The sequence below is a fragment of the Triticum dicoccoides genome, chromosome 4A (genome assembly GCF_002162155.2).
Source record: "Triticum dicoccoides isolate Atlit2015 ecotype Zavitan chromosome 4A, WEW_v2.0, whole genome shotgun sequence".
NCBI classification, from domain to species: domain Eukaryota; kingdom Viridiplantae; phylum Streptophyta; class Magnoliopsida; order Poales; family Poaceae; genus Triticum; species Triticum dicoccoides.
In genome coordinates, this window is record NC_041386.1 from 46,212,754 (window position 1) to 46,238,479 (window position 25,726).

A 25,726-nucleotide genomic window follows, 5' to 3' on the forward strand; every position below is an offset into this window, starting at 1 on the left:
CCTCCCCTCCACGACCCAACCCCCTCCCCGTCTCTGCACCATCAGCCACAACCCCCTCCCGAATGCCGCTACTTTGACGGGGATGGAGAACTCTTCGCCGACAAGGACGGGGAAGGCCTCTCCTACAGTCGGCCACAGCCTCCACCGTATGACTTTGTCGCCATCCCCTCACTCTGCTCTCTATTTTTAATGCCTTGGAACATTTAGTAGTGATAGCTGCATGTTTTACATTGGTCGTTGGTAGATATAAATGCAGAAATATAATCTCTGTTACACCTGTACCAATTTAATGAGGGCTAGTCCATTTGCATTGCCCATGAGACAACTATCTAGATATTCTTTGATTTATTCTCTCTCAGAACATGCTTAATAACTGCTGGCTATATTGTATTGCCATATTACTTGGAGTTGGTCTAATAGCCCACCCAGTAGTACTCCCTCTAAAGAAATATAAGAGCGTTTAGAGTAGTGATCTAAACGCTCTCATATTTCTTTACAGAGGGAGTAGTTAGCAAAAGATATATACTACTCCCTCTGTAAAAAAAAATATAAGAGCGTTTAGAGTAGTGATCTAAACGCTCTCACATTTCTTTACAGAGGGAGTAGTTAGCAAAAGATATATACTACTCCCTCTGTAAAAAAATATAAGAGAGGGAGTACTACATTAATACATTGCTCACCTCTAACGAAAACTCTTTGAAGCTTGTGTTGCAGCCGGCTATTACTCTACAACTCGTTTCTTTTCCCTCTCCTCCATCTCTCCTTCCACTCAGCATAAAATGTGACATGGCAGCTCCTATAGCATTGCTTACATCATGTTATTATACGTTCCCTCGGTCACAAAGTTGTCCAGCTCCTATTCTTGTTCCCTACTCACTATTTGTCCAAGAGTAGCTAGATCATTAGAAAAAGAGCTATTTGTCCAAGGCTTTTTTAGGGAAGCTTTGAATTCTTCTGTTTTGAGAGCATGAGGTGTTGTAAAAAAATGCTCTTTTGATCCCCATCGCGACCAAATATCTCTTATTCTAAAATTCTGCATTGGTTTTTTTTGAGTGCTTTTTAGTTACTAATACTTACTACTTTTTGTAAGAAAGGTTGGTTTTCTTTTGAGATAAGGGGTCAGGTTAGCTAGTTTTTTTAGAAACACCTATAGTTTTATTCAAACTCGCAACCATTACAGATACAATGATTTCGATCCATTATCAAATAAATTGCAAAGTAACTCCTACGACTAAGAATTACAATGAGATCTCTTGCAGGCATCTTTTCCTTGGTATCAATCTTTGCAAAATTTGCTATATTCCACCAATTTATTCATCTTTTGTTTTTTCAGCTGTGAGGACACTGAGCAGGCAGTGCGTATTGAGGCCCTATCACCGCCAAACCCCTTTCCATCCGTTTCAGCATTGATGCCAACTGGATTGCTCATTAAATATTTTCTGAGAGTTGATGCTGATGGCTTATTTCACACATATCCTCATCGGGGTGGTCCGTTTAAGAGCTTAGAAGAAGCCCAGGAGGCCATAGACACCTATCATGCTAATCGGATTAAAATCAAGTAATGATTTCATAACTTCGCTTTTATTTTTTTGCGTTGAAGTATTATTTTTGATTGTTTAGCAAATTATTCTAGAAACTCAGGATGCGTATCCTTTTCTATTTTACTGGGTACTGGTGTGATTTGATTGCTGCTAGGTGCTTGTACTTTTTCTCAGCTATGTGATTGTGTTTTCAGATTCCTTACCCAGCGTTGTTGTACGGGTCAGGACTGAATGGCCTCTTGTTGGTGATCACTGTGGACCATTGCCGCTGTGATATAAGAGCAAACCATTGATTTGTTTGCCATGACTTATTCTTGTTTGGGAGTAGTAATTAGCATTCTGTTATCTATCATAAATCTAGGTACATTACCTAAGTAAGTTTCAGTCAAGATTAGTTTACCACTCATAGAAAGCATAGTCCCTTGCCAAGAAGCTGCTTTCTTTCCCACTTTCTCTTTGACAGGTTCCAATCACTATTATTAAGTTTCCTATAATGCAGACGGATGCCCATGTATCTAGAAGGGAAATCTCCCACGGTGCAAGTAAAAATCTGAGCATCAATGTCTTGCTTAACCAGTGCCTCCCAAAATAGAGAACTTCCTTTTTCAGGAAGTTGATTTTAAGTCCAGTCAAATGCTCAAAAACACAGAGAATGACAGACTTACCTTAAGATTTCTAGCCCCCTCCAACTTATCCTCAAGCATAAAAATGGTGTCATCAGCATACTGCAATATGGCTAAACCACCGTTGTGCAGCTTGTTAAGCTTCATGCACTAGCCAATGCAACCAAAAGTCCGAACTGATGGAAAGGGCTAGACAATACACATATACACTTCAACACCCCCTCTCACGTGTGATGCGGGAAGTCGACACGTGGATAGACTCAGAGGCATGGCTCAAGAGGCCTATATGTGGGCAAAGGGGGGCAGCACCAATTTTTGGATAAATTGCGAAAGCCAGGACTTGAACTCAAGACCTTAGCTCCGATATCATGTTAAGCTTCATGCACTAGCCAACACAACCAAAAGTCCGAACTAATGGAAAGGGCTAGACAATCCACATATACACTTCAACAAAGCTGAGGGACTGATAAGCCTTTAATGAAACCTTATTCTTGGGCTCTTTTGATAAGAGTAGCCAGAACATCAGCAGCAATATTAAAAAGTGAAGGAGAGAAGGGGTCTTCTTGCCTGAGCCCTTTCCTAGTAGCAAACTAACTACCTATCATGTCATTCAGAGTATTGGCAACCTTGCCATTGCAGACAACAGCTTTAATCCGCTGCACAAACTTCCTAGGGAAACCTTTCATTTCGAGGACTGAAAACATAAATTCGAAATTGATTTAGTTGTACGCCCTCTCAAAACCTACTTCAAGAAAAACACCAGCTTGTTTGCTCTTATTTAAAGAATGTAAAGTCTCATGTAGCAGTACTACACTATCTAAAATATAACAGCCTGTAACAAAAGCATTATGAATCTTGGACACTAATTTCTCTGCAACTAGCATAGCCCTAGTTGTCAATCAGGGTTTTGGTAAAAAATGTAAACGCCACATTAAGCATGCAAACAGTTCTATACATTTGGATCTTGTCAGCCCCCTGCCCCTTGGCAATCAGGTTGAAAATTCCATAGTCAAGTCTAGAGATAACAATAATACCGTCAAAGGAAACATTACAAAGCTGTAAAAAGATCATCTCAAACCAGCTTCCAATTTTTTTTTGTAGAACTCTGCAGGCTACATGAGCAGATACTAAATCTTCCAATGGGTTTTGCAGGCCCACTTTCAGCTTGTCAGGAATAGATACCGTCTTGAGCCCAACTTCTCTGTTAGGGATTTTAGTGGCTCTAGTAGTCCTGACCAGTGTGGGGCTTCTGTTTTCTTTGTCATGAAGTTGCTCCCCTCCAGTATCATCATCATGTATCTGTTTCTCAGTTTTTCTGCACTAATTCCTCAATCTTCTGAGTCCCAATGCCCAGCCTTGTAGCAAAATGGTCTGGGTCCTGTGTATGATCAAAATCATTTTCTTTCTGGCTCTCATCCTCAACAGTAAAGTCTTCTAACATAGCAGAATCCTTGGCGAAATCTGAATTTACTCGTTCAACCCAGATAACACTCTCATTTTCTTGTTTCATCCCAAGCAGCTTTTTCCTTGTCTCCTTCTCAGCTAGCAAGTTCATATCCAATTCATATTGGCTGGATACCCCTTCCTCACAGTTTTCAGTAGCAGAAATATCTTCAGAGGGAGCAACAGAGGTGTCATGCTTTCGGGATTTGCTAGTGTTTCCAAGACCACCATGAAATTATTATTGATAATTTATAACAGAGGTGTCATGCTTGTACTTTTGCTCAGCTATGTGATTGCGTTTTCAGATTCCTGACCCAGTGTTGTTTTACGGGTTGGACTTACTGACCTCGTGTCAGTGATCACTGCTGCTGTGATATAACAGCAAACTGTTGATTTGTTTGTCACAACTTTTCTTGTTTGGTACCTTGGTAGTAGTAATTAGCATTCTGTCATCTAGTAGCAATCAAGTTTGCTGGGCGCTCATTGGTTGCAAGAACAATGATGCATTTGTGGTAATTAATCACAAGAGTTGTTTGGTCCATCTCTTATTCTTTTGTAATTGTTATCTGAACTAGGTACTTGGGTGAGCTTTCCAAAGAGGACAGGTATGTTTGGCATAAACTATATTGGCGTGATGGAACAAGGAAGAATTCGAAAGAAGCTTTGGATGCAATGATGAACCTTGACCCCACTTTGGAAGTAGTTAAATGTTTACTAGACAAGCATAATGAGGAACACCATCTTTTCGAGGTTTGTTCTCTACCTTGTTCTCTCTTTCCATTTTTTTTATCGCCGCTCTCCCTCACCACCTTTCTTATGTTTTAGGATCTTGCATATGAAGTCAAGCAGGTTGTGAGTTACAAAGCTCATTTTCCGGAAAACGATTCTCAATATGAATGCAGGTCCTTCTCACATTTAAATGTGCTTGCAAAAAGAGGATTGAATGACAACCAAAATCTTCTCTTCATTGAAATCACATGCACAGATGGTGAATTTGAGGAGTATGCGCTTACTTGTCTTTGTGCGGTTTCGTCCGATGATAATGGTATGTTTGCATTTAGCTATTTAATCTTCCATCCAGTATATCAATATGCAAGTTACTGAAATTTGCATTATGTTCACACTTTGTATCACCAAGTGCCATATTCAGAATTCACCATAACAATATTCTGTTGCGTTATTTTCACTTGCTGCCGGCAAGATGTTGCAGAGCCACCGCCGCCTCGCCGCTGGCTGCTGCATCTAGAGAACAATGAGCATCTAGCCAGCATTGTTTATAAAGTGTCCTGCTTCAGACGCTTAAGCGTCGCTTAAGTGATAAGGCGCCCTGGCAGCTCCTTAGAAATATGCCTGCTTTAGGCGCTTAGGCGTCGCTTAAGCATCCTTTAGGTCACTTTACCGCCTTATAAACCATGCTAGTGAGCCGTTATCTTGTGAGCTATGGTATATGGTACATGAACATCAGTAGCATTAGAGAGAAAGGGAGGAGGAGCAGGAGCACAAGTTGCTGCTGCTGCCAGCTGCCGCTGCGTGAGAGACCGAGAGGAGGAGTCAGGGGTGACGTGGAGGAGGTGAGGAGGAGCGAGTGAGACTGGGGCAGGATCGCAGGAGCCCTCCGCAAGCTCGCCGCTGGCCTGCTGCTGCCGCTGTTTAGGTCGGGAAGGAAATGTATTGGGGAGGGATTGCGCTGGACTGGGGTACCATGATAAGTAGGGTTAGTCTTACTCTTACTGGACTGGGCTGTATCGGGATAGTATCATGGGAGGTATCCAGCACGTATCGGGAATTATCTTTTTTTTTTGTTGCTTTATTAATCGCAGATACTTCACTGAAACGTATCAGCCACGGATTCGCTATGCACAGGACATATCAGTGTTTCTTAGGTGTTCATTAGCTGTTTCAGATTTTCAACCAGAATATTAACTATATTGGAGCATGTCTAAAGTTTCATAAGCTTAGCTAAGTGCCATTCAGTATATCAGTATGCAAGTTAATAAATTCTTCCTTTCCGTATTATCAATATGCAAGTTTATTTTCACACTTTGTATCACCTAGTGCCATTTAACTAAGTGCTAGCTGTTTTCACACTTTGTTAATTCACTTGAAGAGTAGGTGTGTTCGCTGCGCCGGTAAAGATAACAATGAAGAATTCAGAATTTGGTCACAACAACACCTATTTTTGACTCAATTTGAGCATTTCTAAAAACATGGGAGTAGGTGTGTTCGGTAGTTGTTTCAGATTTTCCACCGGAATATTAACTATGTTTTAGCATGTCTAAAATAGGCGTGTTAGCTAGCTGTTTCAGATTTCCACCAGAATATTAACTACTCCCTCCATACCAAAATAAGTGTCTCAACTCTAGTACAACTTTGTAGCATGTCTAAAGTGTCATAAGCTTAGCTTAGCTGGTTCTCCGGTTATTCTTAGTTATGATAAAAAGAGCATACCGATACCTTGTGCATTAGATATTGATTAACAAAACTAAACCATAATTGTAGGTGAGTGCTGTGAATGTGGTGATGATGTGAAGCATCCCACTGGTGTGGAGTACAAAAAGGGTGAAGCAAAGCCCCATGGTCGATGCAAGTGCATTAACAGGCCTATCTCAGATGAAGCATTTAACAAGGTATTATTTTGTCGGCAAAAAACTTAATATGGATGTGCAGATGAGTCATTGTTAGTTTCATGTCTTTTTTCCTTTTCTTTTTTTGCAGTTTATTGTTGTGCGTGATGAGGATTCCCTGGAGGCGGAGGAGGCTAGGGTGAGACGGCAATTCAGGATACGCAACATAGCAGATGGCCATGGAGCGAGGGGCAAATACATCGTACCGGCGAAACGTGTGCAAGCATAGATGTATAATCATTAAGGTTGTGCTGCGTTTGTTTTTGGTACCAGTGATGCTGAGTAAGTAGCATGTGAGTGTTTGGCGTCTTGCTTGCTGACGTAGAAGCCTCAGCTCGTTTGGGTGGAGGACGGTCCTGTGCGGAACCCTCGTTTATGGTGGAATATCTGAAACAGCTAATGAACACCTACGTTTTGGGGGAATAAGCTGGCAAAACCAAAGTGGCTTTTTCAGTGCAATGTGTTTTGTTGTGTCAGTGAAGTGTTTTTCAGTGCAATGTGTTTTGTTGTGTCAATGAAGTGTTTCTCAGCGCAATGTGTTTTGTTGTGACAGTGAATTAGTCATAGAAATGTGGGATACATGCGTGACAAGAGAACTTTGAGTCTGGCGCCCAAGCTTTTGTCAAATTGTGTACTCAAACCTAAGTGGAGTATAATTTATTCACAACCAACACTGTACTTTGTACTCTCTCTGTATCAAAATATAAGACGTTTTTTTTTGGGTCTAAATTTAGACTGAAAAATATTGTATATGTTGTTAGAGGGAGTATCTTATAGCAATCTAACTTGAAGTACACTGAAGAATGTTGAAGCGTCTTGCCTCATTAGAGGAGACTCTGCGTGTTATATAGCAGGGGCTTATCCTTAGATATGCATGCATCGCTGGAGTATATCTTGGAGAAGATCTACAGAGGGAGATTGCTAGAGATAAACTAGGCTACGGTAGCAAGACATAAATGTTAGGGTCTGACTATGTCATATCTAAGTATTTTTTGCCCCCTGTTTTATTTTTGTTGAGCGACATTTTTTTTTGCATGTAATGTTAGTTGGAACGTTAAAAAGCCGAAAAACTGGTTATCCACTTGACACAATTAGATCTCATGGCTAGTAGGTAGCTCGGAACTTAATGAAGTCATAAGCAGGGACAGATCTGAGGCTTTTTTGAAACTTCAAAACACTAGTTTTTTTTAAAAAAATAGTAAGTATTTTTTGGAATGCGAACCGTTTTAAATAATTTTTAAAAACAAAAACATTTTTTGAAAACATAAACCTTTTTTTGAACCTTTGAATAATTTTTGAGCAGGAACATTTTTTCAAGATGAAAATCTTTTTGTAAACAACAATATTATTGAAAAATGGGAACATTTTTTTTAAACTCCGAACAAAATTTGAAAATGTAAACATTTAAGTATGATATCATCCCACATCACAGATAAACAAACCCCCACTATTGCATCGTTTGTTTGTTTTGTCTCCTTTTTGCGTTGCTTGTATGTCGCCCACGATACCCACCCAAAACGATGGGAGCTTCTTCGACTGGGCTGGCCCATTGGTGTCAAACTAATAGTGAGCGGTCGTGCGCAAAAAAGAATGTGCCGCGGGTACTTCGATTTAAGCTGCATACCTCCTGTTGGACCACACATCTTGCTAGCCATGGCAAGCGACGAGTTGTCGTGACAAATGAGTAGAGTGAGGTCTAAAGAACTAATGGCAGTGACATACCTGAACATTACTTGAAGGATTGCAAATAATTTTTCAAATTCGAACACTTTCTCAAAATTATGAACATTCTTTTTGTCAAACACGGGCAAATTTTAAAATTTAAAAACTATGAATTTTTTAAATTCCTGATTTTTTGAATTTGCATTTTTTTTGAAAATGCCAACGTATTTTGAAATTCTGAACAATTTTGAAAATAAGAATATTTTTTAATGGTGAACACAACTTCTTAAAGCGACATTTTTAAAAATTCTCTAACTTTTTTTTTAAAAAATACGAACATTTTTTGAATTGGTGAACAAACTAGCCTTATGTACAAAATAATATGACTCAAAAGGGTGTATCTCATTTCTATACAACTAAGAGATTTAAAAAAAAGGTGGGGAACTAACTCAATGGGTTGGGAACTAAAAATCATATAAATGGTGGCTTTTCAAAAAAAATAACACATGAAAATTTGGGCCCCTCGGTCTCGGTTGCATGTTAAAAAAATAAAAATGGGTCAAAGGTGGGCTTGCAACTAGGACAATTTTTTTTAAATGGGATCGGCCTAAAAATAAAAAAACAATGTTGAGCAGCTAAAAAGGGCAAAAAAGTGGACTAGTAACTGTGAGTGCCGGGGCTCACATTTTACGTATTAAAGATGCAGTTGTACTTGGGATAAAAATTGGTCGCTCACCCCAGTTGCAGGTTGATGTGAACGTGTAACTGCGATGAAAAAAACATGAAACCCAATTGCAAGTCAATGGTGGAATTGCAAGTGGGGCGAAGAATAAAAAGGGATAGCCTACTCGTAAAATGAGGATGGGGTTGTAACTAAGGCAACAAATAAAAAGGTTAAAAAAACCCGATTGCATCTCTACGGTGGGCTTCTAACTAGGAGGGAGGACCAAAAAGGTTGGTGCTGGTTCTAAGCCCATGGTGGACTTGCAAACAGAGGCGACAAAAAAACTACGAGAACAATTGCGATTCGAGGGTGGACTTGCAACTGGGACAACTATGAGTCTAGTTGCGAGTTGATGGTGGACTTGCAACTGGGATGAAAACAGACTACAATCCTAGTTGCGAGTCAAGGATGGACTTGTAATTTTATTTTATTTTTTGAGGATGGACTTGCAATTGGGATGTAAAAACAATGGGCCTATTGCTAGTCCAGGATGGACTTGCAACTGAGACAACAAGACAAAACTATGGTACGAGTTACGAGTCGAGGGTGGACTTGCAACTGGGATAAAACAAATTGCCCATTTTGTGATTCGAAGGTTGAACTGGCGGCTGGGACAACAATAAAACCATGGGCCCAGTTGCGAGTCGAGGGTGAACTTGCAACTGGGACAACTACACAAAATTGTGAGGCCTGTTGCGATTCAAGGGTGGACTTGCAATTGGGACAACTACCAACCTAGTTGCGAGTCGAAGGTGGGCTTGCAACTGGGATGAAAACATATTATAGTCCCAGTTGTGAGTCGAGGAAGGACTTACAAGTGGGATAGAAAATAAAATGTGGGTCTCATTGTGAGTAGAGAGTGGACTTGCAACTGTGACAACTACACAAAACTATGATACTAGTTGTCAGACGAGGGTGGACTTCCAACTGGGACAGTAACAAACTATGAGCCCAGTTGCAGGTCGAGCATTGACTTGCAACTGGGATGAAAAACAAAACATATGACCACTTGCGAGTCGAGGCTGGACTTGCAACTAGGACAACTACGAAATTATGAGCTCAGTTGCGAGTCAAGGGTGGACTTACAACTACGATGAAACAAACTACTGTCGCAGTTGCGAGTTAAGGATGGACTTGCAACTACAACAACTACACAAAACTATGATGTCATTTGCGAGTCAAGGGTGGACTTGCAACTAGGACAATAATAGACTATGAGCCTAGTTGCGAGTCGGGCATGGACTAGCAAATGGTATGAAAAAATACAAGCCTGATTGCGAGTCGAGGTTGTACTTGCAACTGGGACAACTACGAGCTCATCTGCGAGTCATGGGTGGACTTACAACTTGGATAACTACGGAACTACGAGCCTAGTTGCGAGTCAAGAGCCAACTTAAAACTGGGATGAAAAAAATTATAGGCCCAGCTACGAGTGAAGGGTGGACTTGCAACTATGATAAAAAAAAACAAAACCAAAAACACATGCTCTAGTTGCAAGTCAAGATGGGCTTGCAACTCAAATAATTACGAGCCTAGTTGCGAGTCAAGGGTGAATTTGCAACTGAGACAACTACGAAACTATGAGGCCAGTTGCGAGTCAGCGATCGACTTGCAACTGGGATGAAACAAACTATGGACCGAGTTGCGAGTTAAGGGTGGACCTACAACTGGGATGAAAAACAAAGCAAGGGCTGAGTTGTGTGTCATGGGTAAGGTTGCAAATGGGATGAAACAAACTACATGCCTAGTTGGGAGTCAAGAGTGCACTTTTAACTGGGACAACTACACAAAACAACGATATCAGTTGCGAGTCAAGGATGGACTTGCAGCTGGGACAACTACACAAAACTACGCTATGAGTTGTGAGTAGAGGGTGAACTTACACCTGGGACAATGATACGTCTTCGACGTATCTATAATTTTTGTCTGTTCCATGCTATTATATTATCCATCTTGGATGTTTCATATGCATTATTATGCTATTTTATATAATTTTTTGGGACTAACCTATTAACCTAGTGCGCAGTGCCAGTTGCTGTTTTTCGTTGTTTTTGTCTTTTACAAAAAATCAATACCAAACGGAAAGAAAATTTTTGAGAAATTTTCTTGGACCAGAAGACACCCAGGAACCTTCGGGAGGGGGTCAGAGGGGCCATCAGTTGGCGACAAGCTCGGGAGGCGCGCTCTAGGGGGGGCGCCCCAGGCTTGTGGGCCCCCCTGATGCCTCTTCAACCCTAATCTCAACTCCATAAATACCCAACTATTCCATGTATACCAAAGGGGCACACCAAAAATACTTTTCCGTCGCCGCAAGTTTCTGTCCTCATGAGATCCCATCTGGAGACCTGTTCTGGTACTCTGTCGGAGGAGGATTCGATCATGGAGGGCCTCTACATCAACCTTGTTGCCCTTCCGATGATGTGTGTGTAGTTTACAACAGAACCTACGGGTCCATAGCTAGTAGCTAGACGGCTTCTTCTCTCTCTTTGATCTTCAATACAATGTTCTCCTTGATGTTCTTGTCTATTCGATGTAATCTTCTTTTGCGGTGCGTTTGTTAAGATCCGATGAATTGTCGGTTTATGATCAAATTATCTATGAATATTATTTGAGTCTTCTCTGGACTCTTTTATCATGATTAAGATATATAGCTTTGTATTTCTCTCCAGTCTATTGATTTGGTTTGACCAACCAGATTGATTGTTCTTGCAATGGGAGAGGTGCTTTGTATTGGGTTCAATCTTGCGGTGCTCAATCCTAGTGACAGAAAGGGACATGACACGTATAGTATTGTTGCCATTAAGGATAAAAAGATGGGGTTTATTCATATTGATTGGATCTATCCCTCTACATCATATGTCATCTTGCTTAAGGTGCTACTCCGTTCTTGTTAACTTAATACACTAGATGCATACTGGATAGCGGTCGATGTGTGCAGTAATAGTAGTAGATACAGGGAGGAGTCGATCTACTTGTCACGGACGTGATGCATATATTCATGATCATTGCCTTAGATATCGTCATAATTATTCGCTTTTCTATCAATTGCTCAATGATGTCGCTTGAGATGCGTCGGTGTTTCCCCAAGGAATAAGGGAGGATGCAACACAACAACGGTAAGGTATTTTCCTCAGTGATGAGACCAAGGTTATCAAACCAGTAGGAGAACCACGCAACACTATGTAAACGGTACCTGCACACAAATAACAAATACTTGCAACCCGACGCATAAAAGGGGTTGCTAATCCGTTTCGGGTAGCGGTGCCAAAAAGTGACGTAAGGATAGGATAAAACTGTAGTAGATTGATAGGTGCAAATAAAAGTAAATAAAACGCAATAAGGTATTTTTGGGTTTTTGATAATATAGATCTAAACATAAAAGAAGCAAATAAAAGAAGCAAATAAAAGAAAATAGCAATGGTGGATAGACAAATTACTGTTGGGAAATTGATAGAAAAACAAATAATTATGATGATATCCAAGACAATGATCATGTATATAGGCATCACGTCCAAGATTAGTAGACCGACTCCTGCCTGCATCTACTACTGTTACTCCACACATCAACCGCTATCCAGCATGCAACTAGTGTATTAAGTTCATGGAAAACGGAGTAATGCAATAAGAACGATGACATGATGTAGAAAAGATATATTCATGTAGGAATAGACCCCATCTTTTTATCCTTAATAGCAACGATACATGCGTGCCTTGCTGCCCCTTCTGTCACTAGGAAAGGACACCACAAGATCGAACCCATTACAAAGCACCTCTTCACATTGCAAGATAAATAGATCAACTTGGACAAACAAAACCCAAATATTGGAGAAGAAATACGAGGCTATAACAATCAAGATTGGATATTAAGTCAAGGCAAATCTAATCATGAACTCACAATTCATTTGATCCCAACAAACACACCGCAAAGAGTCATTATATCAAATAGATCTCCAAGAGACCGTTGTGTTGAGATACAAAGAGAGAAAAATCCATCTAGCTACTACCTACGGACCCGTATGTCTGACTTGAACTACTCACGCATCATCAGAGAGACACCAATGAGGATGATGAACCCCTCCGTGATTGTGTTCCCCTCCGGCGGAGTGTCGGAATAGGGCTCTAGATTGGTTCTCGTGGTTCTGGAACTTGCGGCGGCTGGAATAAAATTTTGTCGACTCCCCTAGGGTTTTTGGAGCAAGCAGGTATTTATAGAGTGAAGAGGCGGTGCGGGAGGCCACCGAGGTGGGCACAACCCACCTGGGTGCGCTCGGGGGCCAGGTGTGCCCTGGTGGGTTGTGCTGTTGGGTTTCGTAGTAATTTCAAAAAATTTCCTACGCACACGCAAGATCATGGTGATGCATAGCAACGATAGGGGAGAGTATGATCTACGTACCCTTGTAGATCGCAACGGAAGCGTTGACACAACGTAGAGGAAGTAGTCGTACGTCTTCTTCCTGATCCGACCGATCCAAGCACCGTTACTCCGGCACCTACGAGTTCTTAGCACACGTACAGCTCGATGACGCTCCCCGGGCTCCGATCCAGCAAAGCTTCGGGGATGAGTTCCGTCAGCACGACAGCGTGATGACGATGATGATGTTCTACCAAGGCAGGGCTTCGCCTAAGCACTACAACGATATGATCGAGGTGGAATAAGGTGGCAGAGGGCACCGCACACGGCTAAGGAACGATCACGAGGATCAACTTGTGTTTCTTGATCTGTCTTTGGTGCTAGCCCTGCCCCTCTATTTATATCTTGAGCCCTGGGGTCGAAACTTGGAGTTAAAGCCTTCACAAAGTCGGTTTCACCCGATAGGCAAGAGTCCTTCTCGGACTCTAGGGCCAGACGCCAGGGATCCCGGCGTCTGGACCCAGATGCCAGGGACCCTGGCGTCTGGCCCCTGGACTCCGCAAAACTTCCTTTTGCGCTTTCCAAAAACCTTGTGGGCTTTCCCCTTTGGCCCAAATAAAGTGTTCTCGTACCCAAACATTTCGGGAAACATCCGGAACCCCTTCCGGTGATTTCCGGAACCCTTCCGGTGACCAAACACTATTATCATATATATCAAACTTTATCTCCAGACCATTCCGGAGTTCCTCGTCATGTCCGTGATCTCATCTCGGACTCCAAACAACATTCGGTACATCAAAATGCATAAAAATCATAACAACTGTCATCGTAACTTTAAGCGTGCGGACCCTACGGTTTGAGAACAATGTAGACATGACCGAGACACGTCTCCGGTCAATAACCAATAGCGGGACCTGGATGCCCATATTGGCTCCTACATATTCTACGAAGATCTTTATCGGTCAGACCGCATAACAACATACGTTGTTCCCTTTGTCATCAGTATGTTACTTGCCCGAGATTCGATCGTCGGTATCCAATACCTAGTTCAATCTTGTTATCGGCAAGTCTCTTTACTTGTTCCGTAATACATCATCTCACAACTAACATATTAGTTGTAATGCTTGCAAGGCTTATGTGATGTGCATTAGCGAGAGGGCCCAGAGATACCTCTCCGACAATCGGAGTGACAAATCCTAATCTCGAAATACGCCAACCCAACATCTCCTTTTGGAGACACCTGTAATGCTCCTTTATAATCACCCAGTTACGTTGTGACGTTTGGTAGCACCCAAAGTGTTCCTCCGGCAAACGGGAGTTGCATAATCTCATAGTCATAGGAACATGTATAAGTCATGAAGAAAGCAATAGCAACATACTAAACAATCGGGTGCTAAGCTAATGGAATGGGTCATGTCAATCAGATCATTCAACTAATGATGTGACCTCGTTAATCAAATAACAACACTTTGTTCATGGTTTAGGAAACATAACCATCTTTGATTAACGAGCTACTCAAGTAGAGGCATACTAGTGACACTCTGGTTGTCTATGTATTCACACATGTATTATGTTTCCGGTTAATACAATTCTAGCATGAATAATAAACATTCATCATGAAATAAGGAAATAAATAATAACTTTATTATTGCCTCTAGGGCATATTTCCTTCAGTCTCCCACTTGCACTAGAGTCAATAATCTAGATCACATCACCATGTGATTAACATCGATAGTTCACATCATCATGTGATTAACACCCATAGTTCACATCGTCATGTGACCAACACCCAAAGGGTTTACTAGATTCGGTAATCTAGTTCACATCGCTATGTGATTAACACCCAAAGAGTACTAAGGTGTGATCATGTTTTGCTTGTGAGAGAATCTTAGTCAACGGGCCTGCCAAATTCAGATCCGTATGTATTTTGCAAAATTCTATGTCTACAATGCTCTGCACGGAGCTACTCTAGCTAATTGCTCCCACTTTCAATATGTATCCAGATTAAGACTTAGAATCATCTGGATCAGTATCAAAAACTTGCATCGACGTAACCGTTTACGACGAACCCTTTTGTCACGTCCATAATCGAGAAACATATCCTTATTTTACTAAGGATAATTCTGACCGCTGTCCAGTGATCTACTCCTAGATCACTATTGTACTCCCTTGCCAAATCAGTGCAGGGTATACAATAGATCTGGTATACAACATGACATACTTTATAGAACCTATGGCCAAGGCATAGGGAATGACTTTCATTCTCTTTCTATCTTCTGCCGTGGTCGGGCTTTGAGTCTTACTCAACTTCACACCTTGTAATACAGGCAAGAACTCTTTCTTTGACCGCTCCATTTTGAACTACTTCAAAATATTGTCAAGGTATGTACTCATTGAAAAAACTTATCAAACGTCTTGATCTATCTCTATAGATCTTGAAGCTCAATATGTAAGCAGCTTCACCGAAGTCTTTCTTTGAAAAATTCCTTTCAAACACTCCTTTATGCTTTACAGAATAATTCTACATTATTTCCGATCAACAATATGTCAATCACATATACTTATCAGAAATGTTGTAGTGCTCCCACTCACTTTTCTTGTAAATACAAGCTTCACCGCAAGTCTGTATAAAACTATATGCTTTGATCAACTCATCAAAGCGTATATTCCAACTCCGAGATGCTTGCACCAGTCCATAGATGGATCGCTGGAGCTTGCACATTTTGTTAGCACCTTTCGGATTTGACAAAACCTTCTAGTTGCATCGTATACAACTCTTCTTTATTAAATCCATTAAGGAATTTAGTTTTGTTTATCCATTTGCCAGATTTCATAAAATGCGGCAATTGCTAACATGATTCGGACAGACTTTAAGCATAGATACGAGTGAGAATCTCTCATCGTAGTCAACACCTTGAACTTGTCGAAAACCTTTTTGCGACAATTTTAGCTTTGTAGATAGTAACACTACTATCAGCGTTTGTCTTCCTCTTGAAGATCCATTTATTTTCTATGGCTTGCCGATCATCGGGCAAATCCATCAAAGTCCATACTTTGTTCTCATACATGGATCATATCTCAGATTTCATGGCCTCAAACCATTTTGCGGAATCTGGGCTCATCATCGCTTCCTCATAGTTCGCAAGTTCGTCATGGTCTAGTAACATGACTTCCAGAACAGGATTACCGTACCACTCTGGTGCGGATCTCACTCTGGTTTACCTATGAGATTCGGTAGTAACTTGATCTGAAGTTTCATGATCATCATCATTAGCTTCCTCACTAATTGGTGTAGGAGTCACAGGAACAAATTTCTTGGATGATCTACTTTCCAATAAAGGAGAAGGTACAATTACCTTATCAAGTTTTCTACTTTCCTCCCACTCACTTCTTTCAAGAGAAACTCCTTCTCCAGAAAGTTTCCAAATTTAGCAAAAAATCTTGCCTTCGGATCTATGATAGAAGGTGTACCCAACAGTAACTTTTGGGTATCCTATGAAGACACATTTCTCCGATTTGGGTTCGAGCTTATCAGGTTGAAGCTTTTTCACATAAGCATCGCAGCCCCAAACTTTCAGAAACGACAACTTTGGTTTCTTGCCAAACCACAGTTCATAAGGCGTTGTCTCAACGGATTTTGATGGTGCCCTATTTAACGTGAATGCAGCTGTCTCTAATGCATAACCCCAAAACGATAGTGGTAGATCGGTAAGATACATCATAGATTGTACTATATCCAATAAAGTACGGTTATGACGTTCGGACACACCATTACATTGTGGTGTTCCAGGTGGCATGAGTAGTGAAACTATTTCACATTGTTTTTAACTAAAGGCCAAACTCGTAACTCAAATACTCTTCTCTACGATCAGATCGTAGAAACTTTATTTTCTTGTTACGATGATTTTTCACTTCACTCTGAAATTCTTTGAACTTTTCAAATGTTTCAGACTTATGTTTCATCAAGTAGATATACTCATATCTGCTCAAATCATCTGTGAAGATCAGAAAATAATGATACTTGTCGCGAGCCTCAATATTCATCGGACCACATACATCAGTATGTATGATATCCAACAAATCTTGTTGCTCGCTCCATTGTTCCGAAGAATGGAGTCTTAGTCATCTTGCCCATGAGGCATGGTTCGCAAGCATTAAGTGATTCATAATCAAGTGATTCCAAAATTCCATCAGCATGGAGTTTCTTCATGCGCTTTACACCAATATGACTTAAACGGCAGTGCCACAAATAAGTTGCACTATCATTATTAACTTCTCATCTTTTGGTTTCAATATTATGATTATGTGTATCACTACGATCGAGATCCAACGAACTATTTTCATTGGGTGTGTAACCATATAAGGTTTTTTTCATGTAAACAGAACAACAATTTATTCTCTTACTTAAATGAATAACCGTATTACAATAAACATGATCAAATCATATTCATGCTTAACGCAAACACCAAATAACACTTATTTAGGTTCAACACTAATCTTGAAATTATAGGGAGTGTGCGATGATGATCATATCAATCTTGGAACCACTTCCAACACACATCGTCACTTCACCCTTAACTAGTCTCTGTTTATTCTGCAACTCCCATTTCGAGTTACTAATCTTAGCAACTGAACTAGTATCAAATACTGAGGGTTTGCTATAAACACTAGTAAAGTACACATCAATAACATGTATATCAAATATACTTATGTTCACTTTGCCATCCTTCTTATCCGCCAATCACTTGGGGTAGTTCCGCTTCCAGTGACCAGTCCCTTTGCAGTAGAAGCACTTAGTCTCAGGCTTAGGACCAGACTTGGGCTTCTTCACTTGAGCAGCAACTTGCTTCCCGTTCTTCTTGAAGTTCCCCTTCTTCCCTATGCCCTTTCCTTGAAACTAGTGATCTTGTCAACCATCAACACTTGATGTTTTCCTTGATTTCTACCTTCGTTGATTTCAGCATCACGAAGAGCTTGGGAGTTGTTTCCGTTATCCCTTGCATATTATAGTTCATCATGAAGTTTTACTAACTTGGTGATGGTGACTAGAGAATTCTGTCAATCACTATCTTATTTGGAAGATTAACTCCCACTTGATTCAAGCGATTGTAGTACTCAGACAATCTGAGCACATGCTCACTAGTTGAGCGATTCTCCTCCATCTTTTAGCTATAGAACTTGTTGGGGACTTCATATCTCTCAACTCGGGTATTTGCTTGAAATATTAACTTCAACTCCTGGAACATCTCATATGCTCTATGACGTTCAAAACGTCTTTGAAGTCCCGATTCTAAGCCATTAAGCATGGTGCACTAAACTATCAAGTAGTCATCATATTGAGCTAGCTAAACGTTCATAACGTCTGCATCTGCTCCTGCAATAGGTCCGTCACCTAGCGGTGCATTAAGGACATAATTCTTCTGTGCAGCAATGAGGATAAACCTCAGATCACGGATCCAATCCGCATCATTGCTACTAACATCTTTCAACACAATTTTCTCTAGGAACATATCAAAATAAACACAGGGAAGCAACAACGCGAGCTATTGATCTACAACATAATTTGCAAAATACTACCAGGACTAAGTTCATGATAAATTTAAGTTCAATTAATCATATTACTTAAGAACTCCCACTTAGATAGACATCCCTCTAATCCTCTAAGTGATTACGTGATCCAAATCAACTAAACCATAACCGATCATCACGTGAGATGGAGTAGTTTTCAATGGTGAACATCGTTATGTTGATCATATCTACTATATGATTCACGCTTGACCTTTCGGTCTCCGTGTTCCGAGGCCATATCTGTATATGCTTGGCTCGTCAAGTATAACCTGAGTATTCCGCGTGTGCAACTGTTTTGCACCCGTTGTATTTGAACGTAGAACCTATCACACCCGATCATCACGTGGTGTCTCAGCATGAAGAACTTTCGCAAGGGTGCGTACTCAGGGGGAACACTTCTTGATAATTTAGTGAGAGATCATCTTATAATGCTACCGTCAATTAAAGCAAGATAAGATGCATAAAAGGATAAACATCACATGCAATCAATATAAGTGATATGATATGGCCATCATTATCTTGTGCTTGTGATCTCCATCTCCGAAGCACCGTCGTGATCACCATCGTCACCGGCGTGACACCTTGATCTCCATCGTAGCATCGTTGTCGTCTCGCCAAGCTTGTGCTTCTACGACTATCGCTACCGCTTAGTGATAAAAGTAAAGCATTACATCACGATTGCATTGCATACAATAAAACGACAACCATAAGGCTCCTGCCAGTTGCCGATAACTCGGTTACAAAACATGATCATCTCATACAATAAAATTCAGCATCATGTCTTGACCATATCACATCACAACATGCCCTGCAAAAACAAGTTAGACGTCCTCTACTTTGTTGTTGCAAGTTTTACGTGGCTGCACGGGCTTAAGCAAGAACCAATCTCACCTACGCATCAAAACCACAACGATAGTTTGTCAAATAGACTCCGTTTTAACCTTCGCAAGGACCGGGCGTAGCCATACTTGGTTCAACTAAAGTTGGAGAGACAGTCGCCCGCAAGCCACCTATGTGCAAAGCACGTCGGGGGAACCGGTCTCGCGTAAGCGTACGCGTAATGTTGGTCCGAGTCGTCTCGTCCAACAATGCCGCCGAACCAAAGTATGACATGCTGGTAGGCAGTATGACTTATATCGCCCACAACTCACTTGTGTTCTACTCGTGCATATAACATCAACATAAATAACCTAGGCTCGGATGCCACTATTGGGTTTCGTAGTAATTTCAAAAAAATTCCTACGCACACGCAAGATCATGGTGATGCATAGCAACGAGAGGGGAGAGTATGATCTACGCAACGGAAGCGTTGACACAACATAGAGGAAGTAGTCGTATGTCTTCTTCCCGATCCGACCGATCCAAGCACCGTTACTCCGGCACCTCCGAGTTCTTAGCACACGTACAACTCGATGACGCTCCCCGGGCTCCGATCCAGCAAAGCTTCGGGGATGAGTTCCGTCAGCACGACGGCGTGATGACGATGATGATGTTCTACTGATGCAGGGCTTCGCCTAAGCACTACAACGATATGATTGAGGTGGAATAAGGTGGCAGAGGGCACCGCACACGGCTAAGGAACGATCACGAGGATCAACTTGTGTTTCTTGATCTGTCTTTGGTGCTAGCCCTGCCCCTCTATTTATATCTTGAGCCCTGGGGTCGAAACTTGGAGTTAAAGCCTTCACAAAGTCGGTTTCACCCGATAGGCAAGAGTCCTTCTCGGACTCCAGGGCCAGACGCCAGGGATCCCGGCGTCTGGACCCACACGCCAGGGACCCCGGCGTCTGGACCCACACGCCAGGGACCCTGGCGTCTGGCCCCTGGACTCCGCAAAACTTCCTTTTGCGCTTTCCAAAAACCTTGTGGGCTTTCCCCTTTGGCCCAAATAAAGTGTTCTCGTACCCAAACATTTCGGGAAACATCCGGAACCCCTTCCGGTGATTTCCGGAACCCTTCCGGTGACCAAACACTATTATCATATATATCAAACTTTATCTCCGGACCATTCCGGAGTTCCTCGTCATGTCCGTGATCTCACCTCGGACTCCGAACAACATTCGGTACATCAAAATGCATAAAACTCATAACAACTGTCATTGTAACTTTAAGCGTGCGGACCCTACGGTTCGAGAACAATGTAGACATGACCGAGACACGTCTCCGGTCAATAACCAATAGTGGGACCTGGATGCCCATATTGGCTCCTACATATTCTACGAAGATCTTTATCGGTCAGACCGCATAACAACATACGTTGTTCCCTTTGTCATCGGTATGTTACTTGCCCGAGATTCGATCGTCGGTATCCAATACCTAGTTCAATCTTGTTACTGGCGAGTCTCTTTACACGTTCCGTAATACATCATCTCACAACTAACATATTAGTTGTAATGCTTGCAAGGCTTATGTGATGTGCATTACCGAGAGGGCCCAGAGATACCTCTCCGACAATCGGAGTGACAAATCCTAATCTCGAAATACGCCAACCCAACATCTCCCTTTGGAGACACCTGTAATGCTCCTTTATAATCACCCAGTTATGTTGTGATGTTTGGTAGCACCCAAAATGTTCCTCCGGCAAACGGGAGTTGCATAATCTCATAGTCATAGGAACATGTATAAGTCATGAAGAAAGCAATAGCAACATACTAAACGATCGGGTGCTAAGCTAATGGAATGGGTCATGTCAATCAGATCATTCAACTAATGATGTGACCTCATTAATCAAATAACAACACTTTGTTCATGGTTTAGGAAACATAACCATCTTTGATTAACGAGCTAGTCAAGTAGAGGCATACTAGTGACACTCTGGTTGTCTATGTATTCACACATGTATTATGTTTCCGGTTAATACAATTCTAGCATGAATAATAAACATTCATCATGAAATAAGGAAATAAATAATAACTTTATTATTGCCTCTAGGGCATATTTCCTTCATGTGCCCCCTCGGGGCACCCCCCAGCTCTGGCCCATATGGTGTCTTCTAGTCCAAAAAAATCCACAAAAAGTTCCGCTGCATTTGGACTCTGTTTGATATTGATTTTCCGCGATGTAAAAAACATGCAGAAAACAACAACTGGCACTTGGCACTATGTCAATAGGTTAGTCCCAAAAATGATATAAAATGATTGTAAAACATCCAAGAATGATAATATAACAACATGGAACAATAAAAAATTATAGATACGTTGGAGACGTATCACTCAATAGTAATTTGTTAACCCACCGTATGCATTCTTTCAAGAGAGAAGCCTCTAGTGAAAACTATGGCAACCGGGTCTATTTCTTATCATATTATTTCAGATCTATAAAATCAAAACCCCCAAAATATACCTTGCTGCAATTTATTTACCTTTATATCATTTTGCACTTTTACTTATCTTTTATACCTATCTCTATCAGATCTCACCCTTGCAAGTAACTATGAAGGGATTGACAACCCCTTTATCGCGTTGGGTGCAAGTATTTGTTTGTTTGTGCAGATGCTATCATTGGAGACTTGTGTGTTCCTCCTACTGGATTTATACCTTGGTTCTTGACTAAGAGAAATACTTATCTCTACTTTGCTGCATCATCCTTTCCTCTTCAAGGGGAAAACCAACGCAAGTTCAAGAAGTAGCAGGAAGAATTTCTGGCGCCGTTGCCGGCAAGGATCTACATCAAGCCTACCAAGTACCTATCATAAACTCACATCTCTTTCATTTATATTATTCACCATTTGCTTCTCGTTTTCATCTCACCCACTTCTAGAACATTTTCAGAAAAACACAAAAATATTTGCCTTTTTATTTGCCTTCTTTTCGTTTGCCTTTATGTCTTACTCGGTCTGTTTGCTTGTTCACTTTGTATAATTGCATGTTTATTCCAAATCAGAAAGCAAAATTTTTATGGATCCTCATACACTTGCTAACCTTTTTAAAAGATTCAATTATGATGAACCAATTGCTAATGAGTTGAGTGCACTAGATTATCTTTATGAAGTTTTGCTTGAAATTCATGAATCTGAAAAATGTGATGAAGTGCTAAAAAAAGAAATTTATAAAGTGATTCACAATAGCTCCTTGAATGAAAAGCATGATTGCAATGGTGTTATTATAAATTATATTAATGTCAATTGTGCTAATAATATGCAAAAACCCAAGCTTGGGGATGCTAATTTTGATATCTCCACTACTTATTGCAATGATCATGATTGGGTGATTCTTCTTATGATCTCGAAAATTTATTTGAGCCTCATGATGAATATGAAATTGATAATAATGTTTGCAATATTATTGAAAGTGGGTTTGGAAGAGTGTCAACTCTCGAAAAAAAGAATCCCCACATATTTGGAGAGTGTTCAATCTTATGATTTTTTTTAATAAAAGTGGGTTTGGAGTGGTCATGACCTTAGTTAACATTAATCCCACTGTCTTGGAAGATTATAAAACTTTTATGCATGTGGATAATGAAGAGAAAATTTTATATGATAACTATATTATTGAATTTGATTATGATCCTACATGTAATTATTATGTGAGAGAGAAAAATATGTTTTAGAAATTTTCATGTTACTCAATTACCTCTTGTTATGTTGAGATTGCTATTGTTTCTTTCTATTTCCTTGCATATGCTAGTTTTTGCTTGTTTTGATAATTTGTTTACTTATAAAATGCCTATGCATAGGAAGTATGTTAGAATTAAACTTGTTCTTCACATGCTATATGATGCTCTCTTCGTGTTTCAATTGCTATTTTTCATGTGAGCATCATTAAAACTATCAGTGCCTAGCTAAAAGGCTTTAAAGAAAAGCGTTTGTTGGGAGACAACCCAATATTTTTATTTTATGTTTTTATGTGTTTATGCAATTAAACTTATGTTATTGTATTTTGGTCTTTTAGTTAGTGTTTATGCCAAGTAAGACCTTTGAGATGGAAGATTGTTGATTTGATTATGTGAGAAAACAGAAACTTTTGCGCCTAGTAAAAAAATTGATATGGTCTGCTCGAACGCGATAAATTCTTGAACTTTATAGTTTATTGATACACAAATTTCTCACGTTGTTCTAATTTTTAAGAATTTTTGGAGTTACAGTAGTTTGGCTAAAGTCCTGATTACTATAGACTGTTCCGTTTTTGACAGATTCTGTTTCCATTTTGTTGTTTCCTTATTTTGATGAATCTATGGGTAGTATAGGGGGTATGAGCCATGGAGGAGTTAGAACACAGTAGATATAACACAAATATAAAATTGGAATGAGTTCACAACAGTAACTAAAGGTGGTGATTTGCTTTGTTTCACTAACGGATCTCACGAGTTTCTCTTGAGTTTTGTGTTGTGAAGTTTTCAAGTTTTGAGTGAAGTTTCGATGGACCACGGAATAAGGAGTGGCAAGAGCCTAAGCTTGGGATGCCCAAGGCACCCCAAGGTAATATTCAAGGACAACCAAGCACCTAAGCTTGGGGATACCCTGGATGACATCCCCTGTTTTGTTTACAATCTATTAGTAATCACTTGAAGCTATATTTTTATTCACCACATGATATGTGTTTTTCTTGGAGCGTCTTGTATTATATGTGTCTTTGCTTTATTTGCTTTTTAGTTTTCCACAATCATCCTTGCTATACACACCTTTTGAGAGGGACACACATTAATTGTGAATTTGTTAGGATACTCGATGTGCTTCACTTGTACTTTTTGAGCTAGGTAGTTGCTCTAGTGCTTCACTTATATATTTTAGAGCACGAAGGTGGTTTTATTTCGAAGAAATCGACGAACTCTCATGCTTCAATTATATTATTTTGAGAGTCTTATAAACAATATGGCAATTTGCTTGGGTTATGAATTTAGTCCTAATATGATGGGTATCCAAGAGGGATATAATAAAAACTTCCATGAAGATCATTGGATATATGAGATGTTTGATTCCTTGCATTTGTTTTGAGATATAGAGATGGTGATATTAGAGTTATGCTAGTGAGTAATTGTGGTTTAGTAAGAATATTTGTGTTAAGGTTTGTGATTCCCGAAGCATGCATGTATGGTCTCTCATTATGCCATGAAGTTGGAGCATGATTTGTTTTTGATTGTCTTCCTTATGAGTGGCGGTCAGGGACGAGCGATAGTCTTTTCCTACTAATTTATCCCCGCAGGAGCATGCGTAGTAGTGCTTTGCTTCGAGGGCTAATGAACTTTTGCAATAAGTATGTGAGTTCTTTATGACTAATGTTGAGTCCATGGATTATACACACTCTCACCCTTCCACCACTGCTAGCCTCTTCGGTGCTATCTTTTTCCACTCTTGTGCTTCAAAGCAGCACCATGTTCTTCATGATAGAGATTCTTCTATTTTGTTACTTTCATATATTACTAATGGGAATTTTTCATTATAGAACTTGGTTATGGTTTGTGTTCTGGTTGCCAAACGGATTCATGTCATCGGTACTCACTGCAAGCACTATGTTCCTTGCATCTCCTACATAAAATCGATATGTGGCGTTGAACGCTCTCCACTGGCTTGCATCTGCGAGGTGTCTCAGTTTTGGATCATCTCCATCGTCAGACTTTTTCCTCTCCGCGTGCCTTTGCTTCCTTAGAATCTACAAAATAATGTTGCAGACGGGGAGTGATCGGTAAGTACCATACAACTTTTTGAGGACATTTCTTTCCTGCCTTCTTGTATCGAGAAGCATTGCACACTGGACAATAGATTTTTTCCGCGTGCTCCTTCCAATAAATGATGCAATCATTGATGCATGTGTGGTATCTAACATGCGGCAGATCAAGAGGGCACACTATTTTCTTGGCCTCAACGACACTAGTAGGACACATGTTACCTTTGGGGAGAACCTTCTTTAGATACTTGAGAAGCTCATCGAGGCTTCTGTCGGTCCATTTGCTTTTAGCCTTCGTCTTTAGAAGTTCAAGCGTGAAATTGAAGCGGGTCACCTCTGGATCGCAACCACCATACAATGGACTCTTCGAGTCTTCCTCCAGTTTCTCAAGCTTGGACTCCTCTCTAGAAGCAGCTCTGTCGCTAGTCGTCTTCTTGCGAAGCAGGTCTCGAACATGAGGGTCCCCCATGATTGAACTTAGTAGAGAAGAAGGTTGCGGCGTGTTCACGGCTTCTCCATCGTGTCCGGCCTCTTCTTCACCTCCATGTGTAGCCTCTTCTACGCCGTCATGTCCGGCCTCTTCTTCGC

The 25,726-nt window shown here is 40.6% G+C and overlaps 1 protein-coding gene across 1 annotated transcript; it reads left to right on the top strand.

Moving 5' to 3' along the window:
- Window positions 1-6: 6 nt before the first annotated feature.
- LOC119284892 lies at window positions 7-6,791 on the top strand. Its single transcript, XM_037564069.1, has 6 exons — window positions 7-146; window positions 1,334-1,558; window positions 4,183-4,357; window positions 4,433-4,652; window positions 6,107-6,234; window positions 6,323-6,791. The coding sequence occupies exons 2-6, from the start codon at window positions 1,410-1,412 to the stop codon at window positions 6,458-6,460; spliced, it is 810 nt and encodes a 269-aa protein (XP_037419966.1). The 5' UTR covers window positions 7-146; window positions 1,334-1,409; the 3' UTR covers window positions 6,461-6,791.
- Window positions 6,792-25,726: the final 18,935 nt, after the last annotated feature.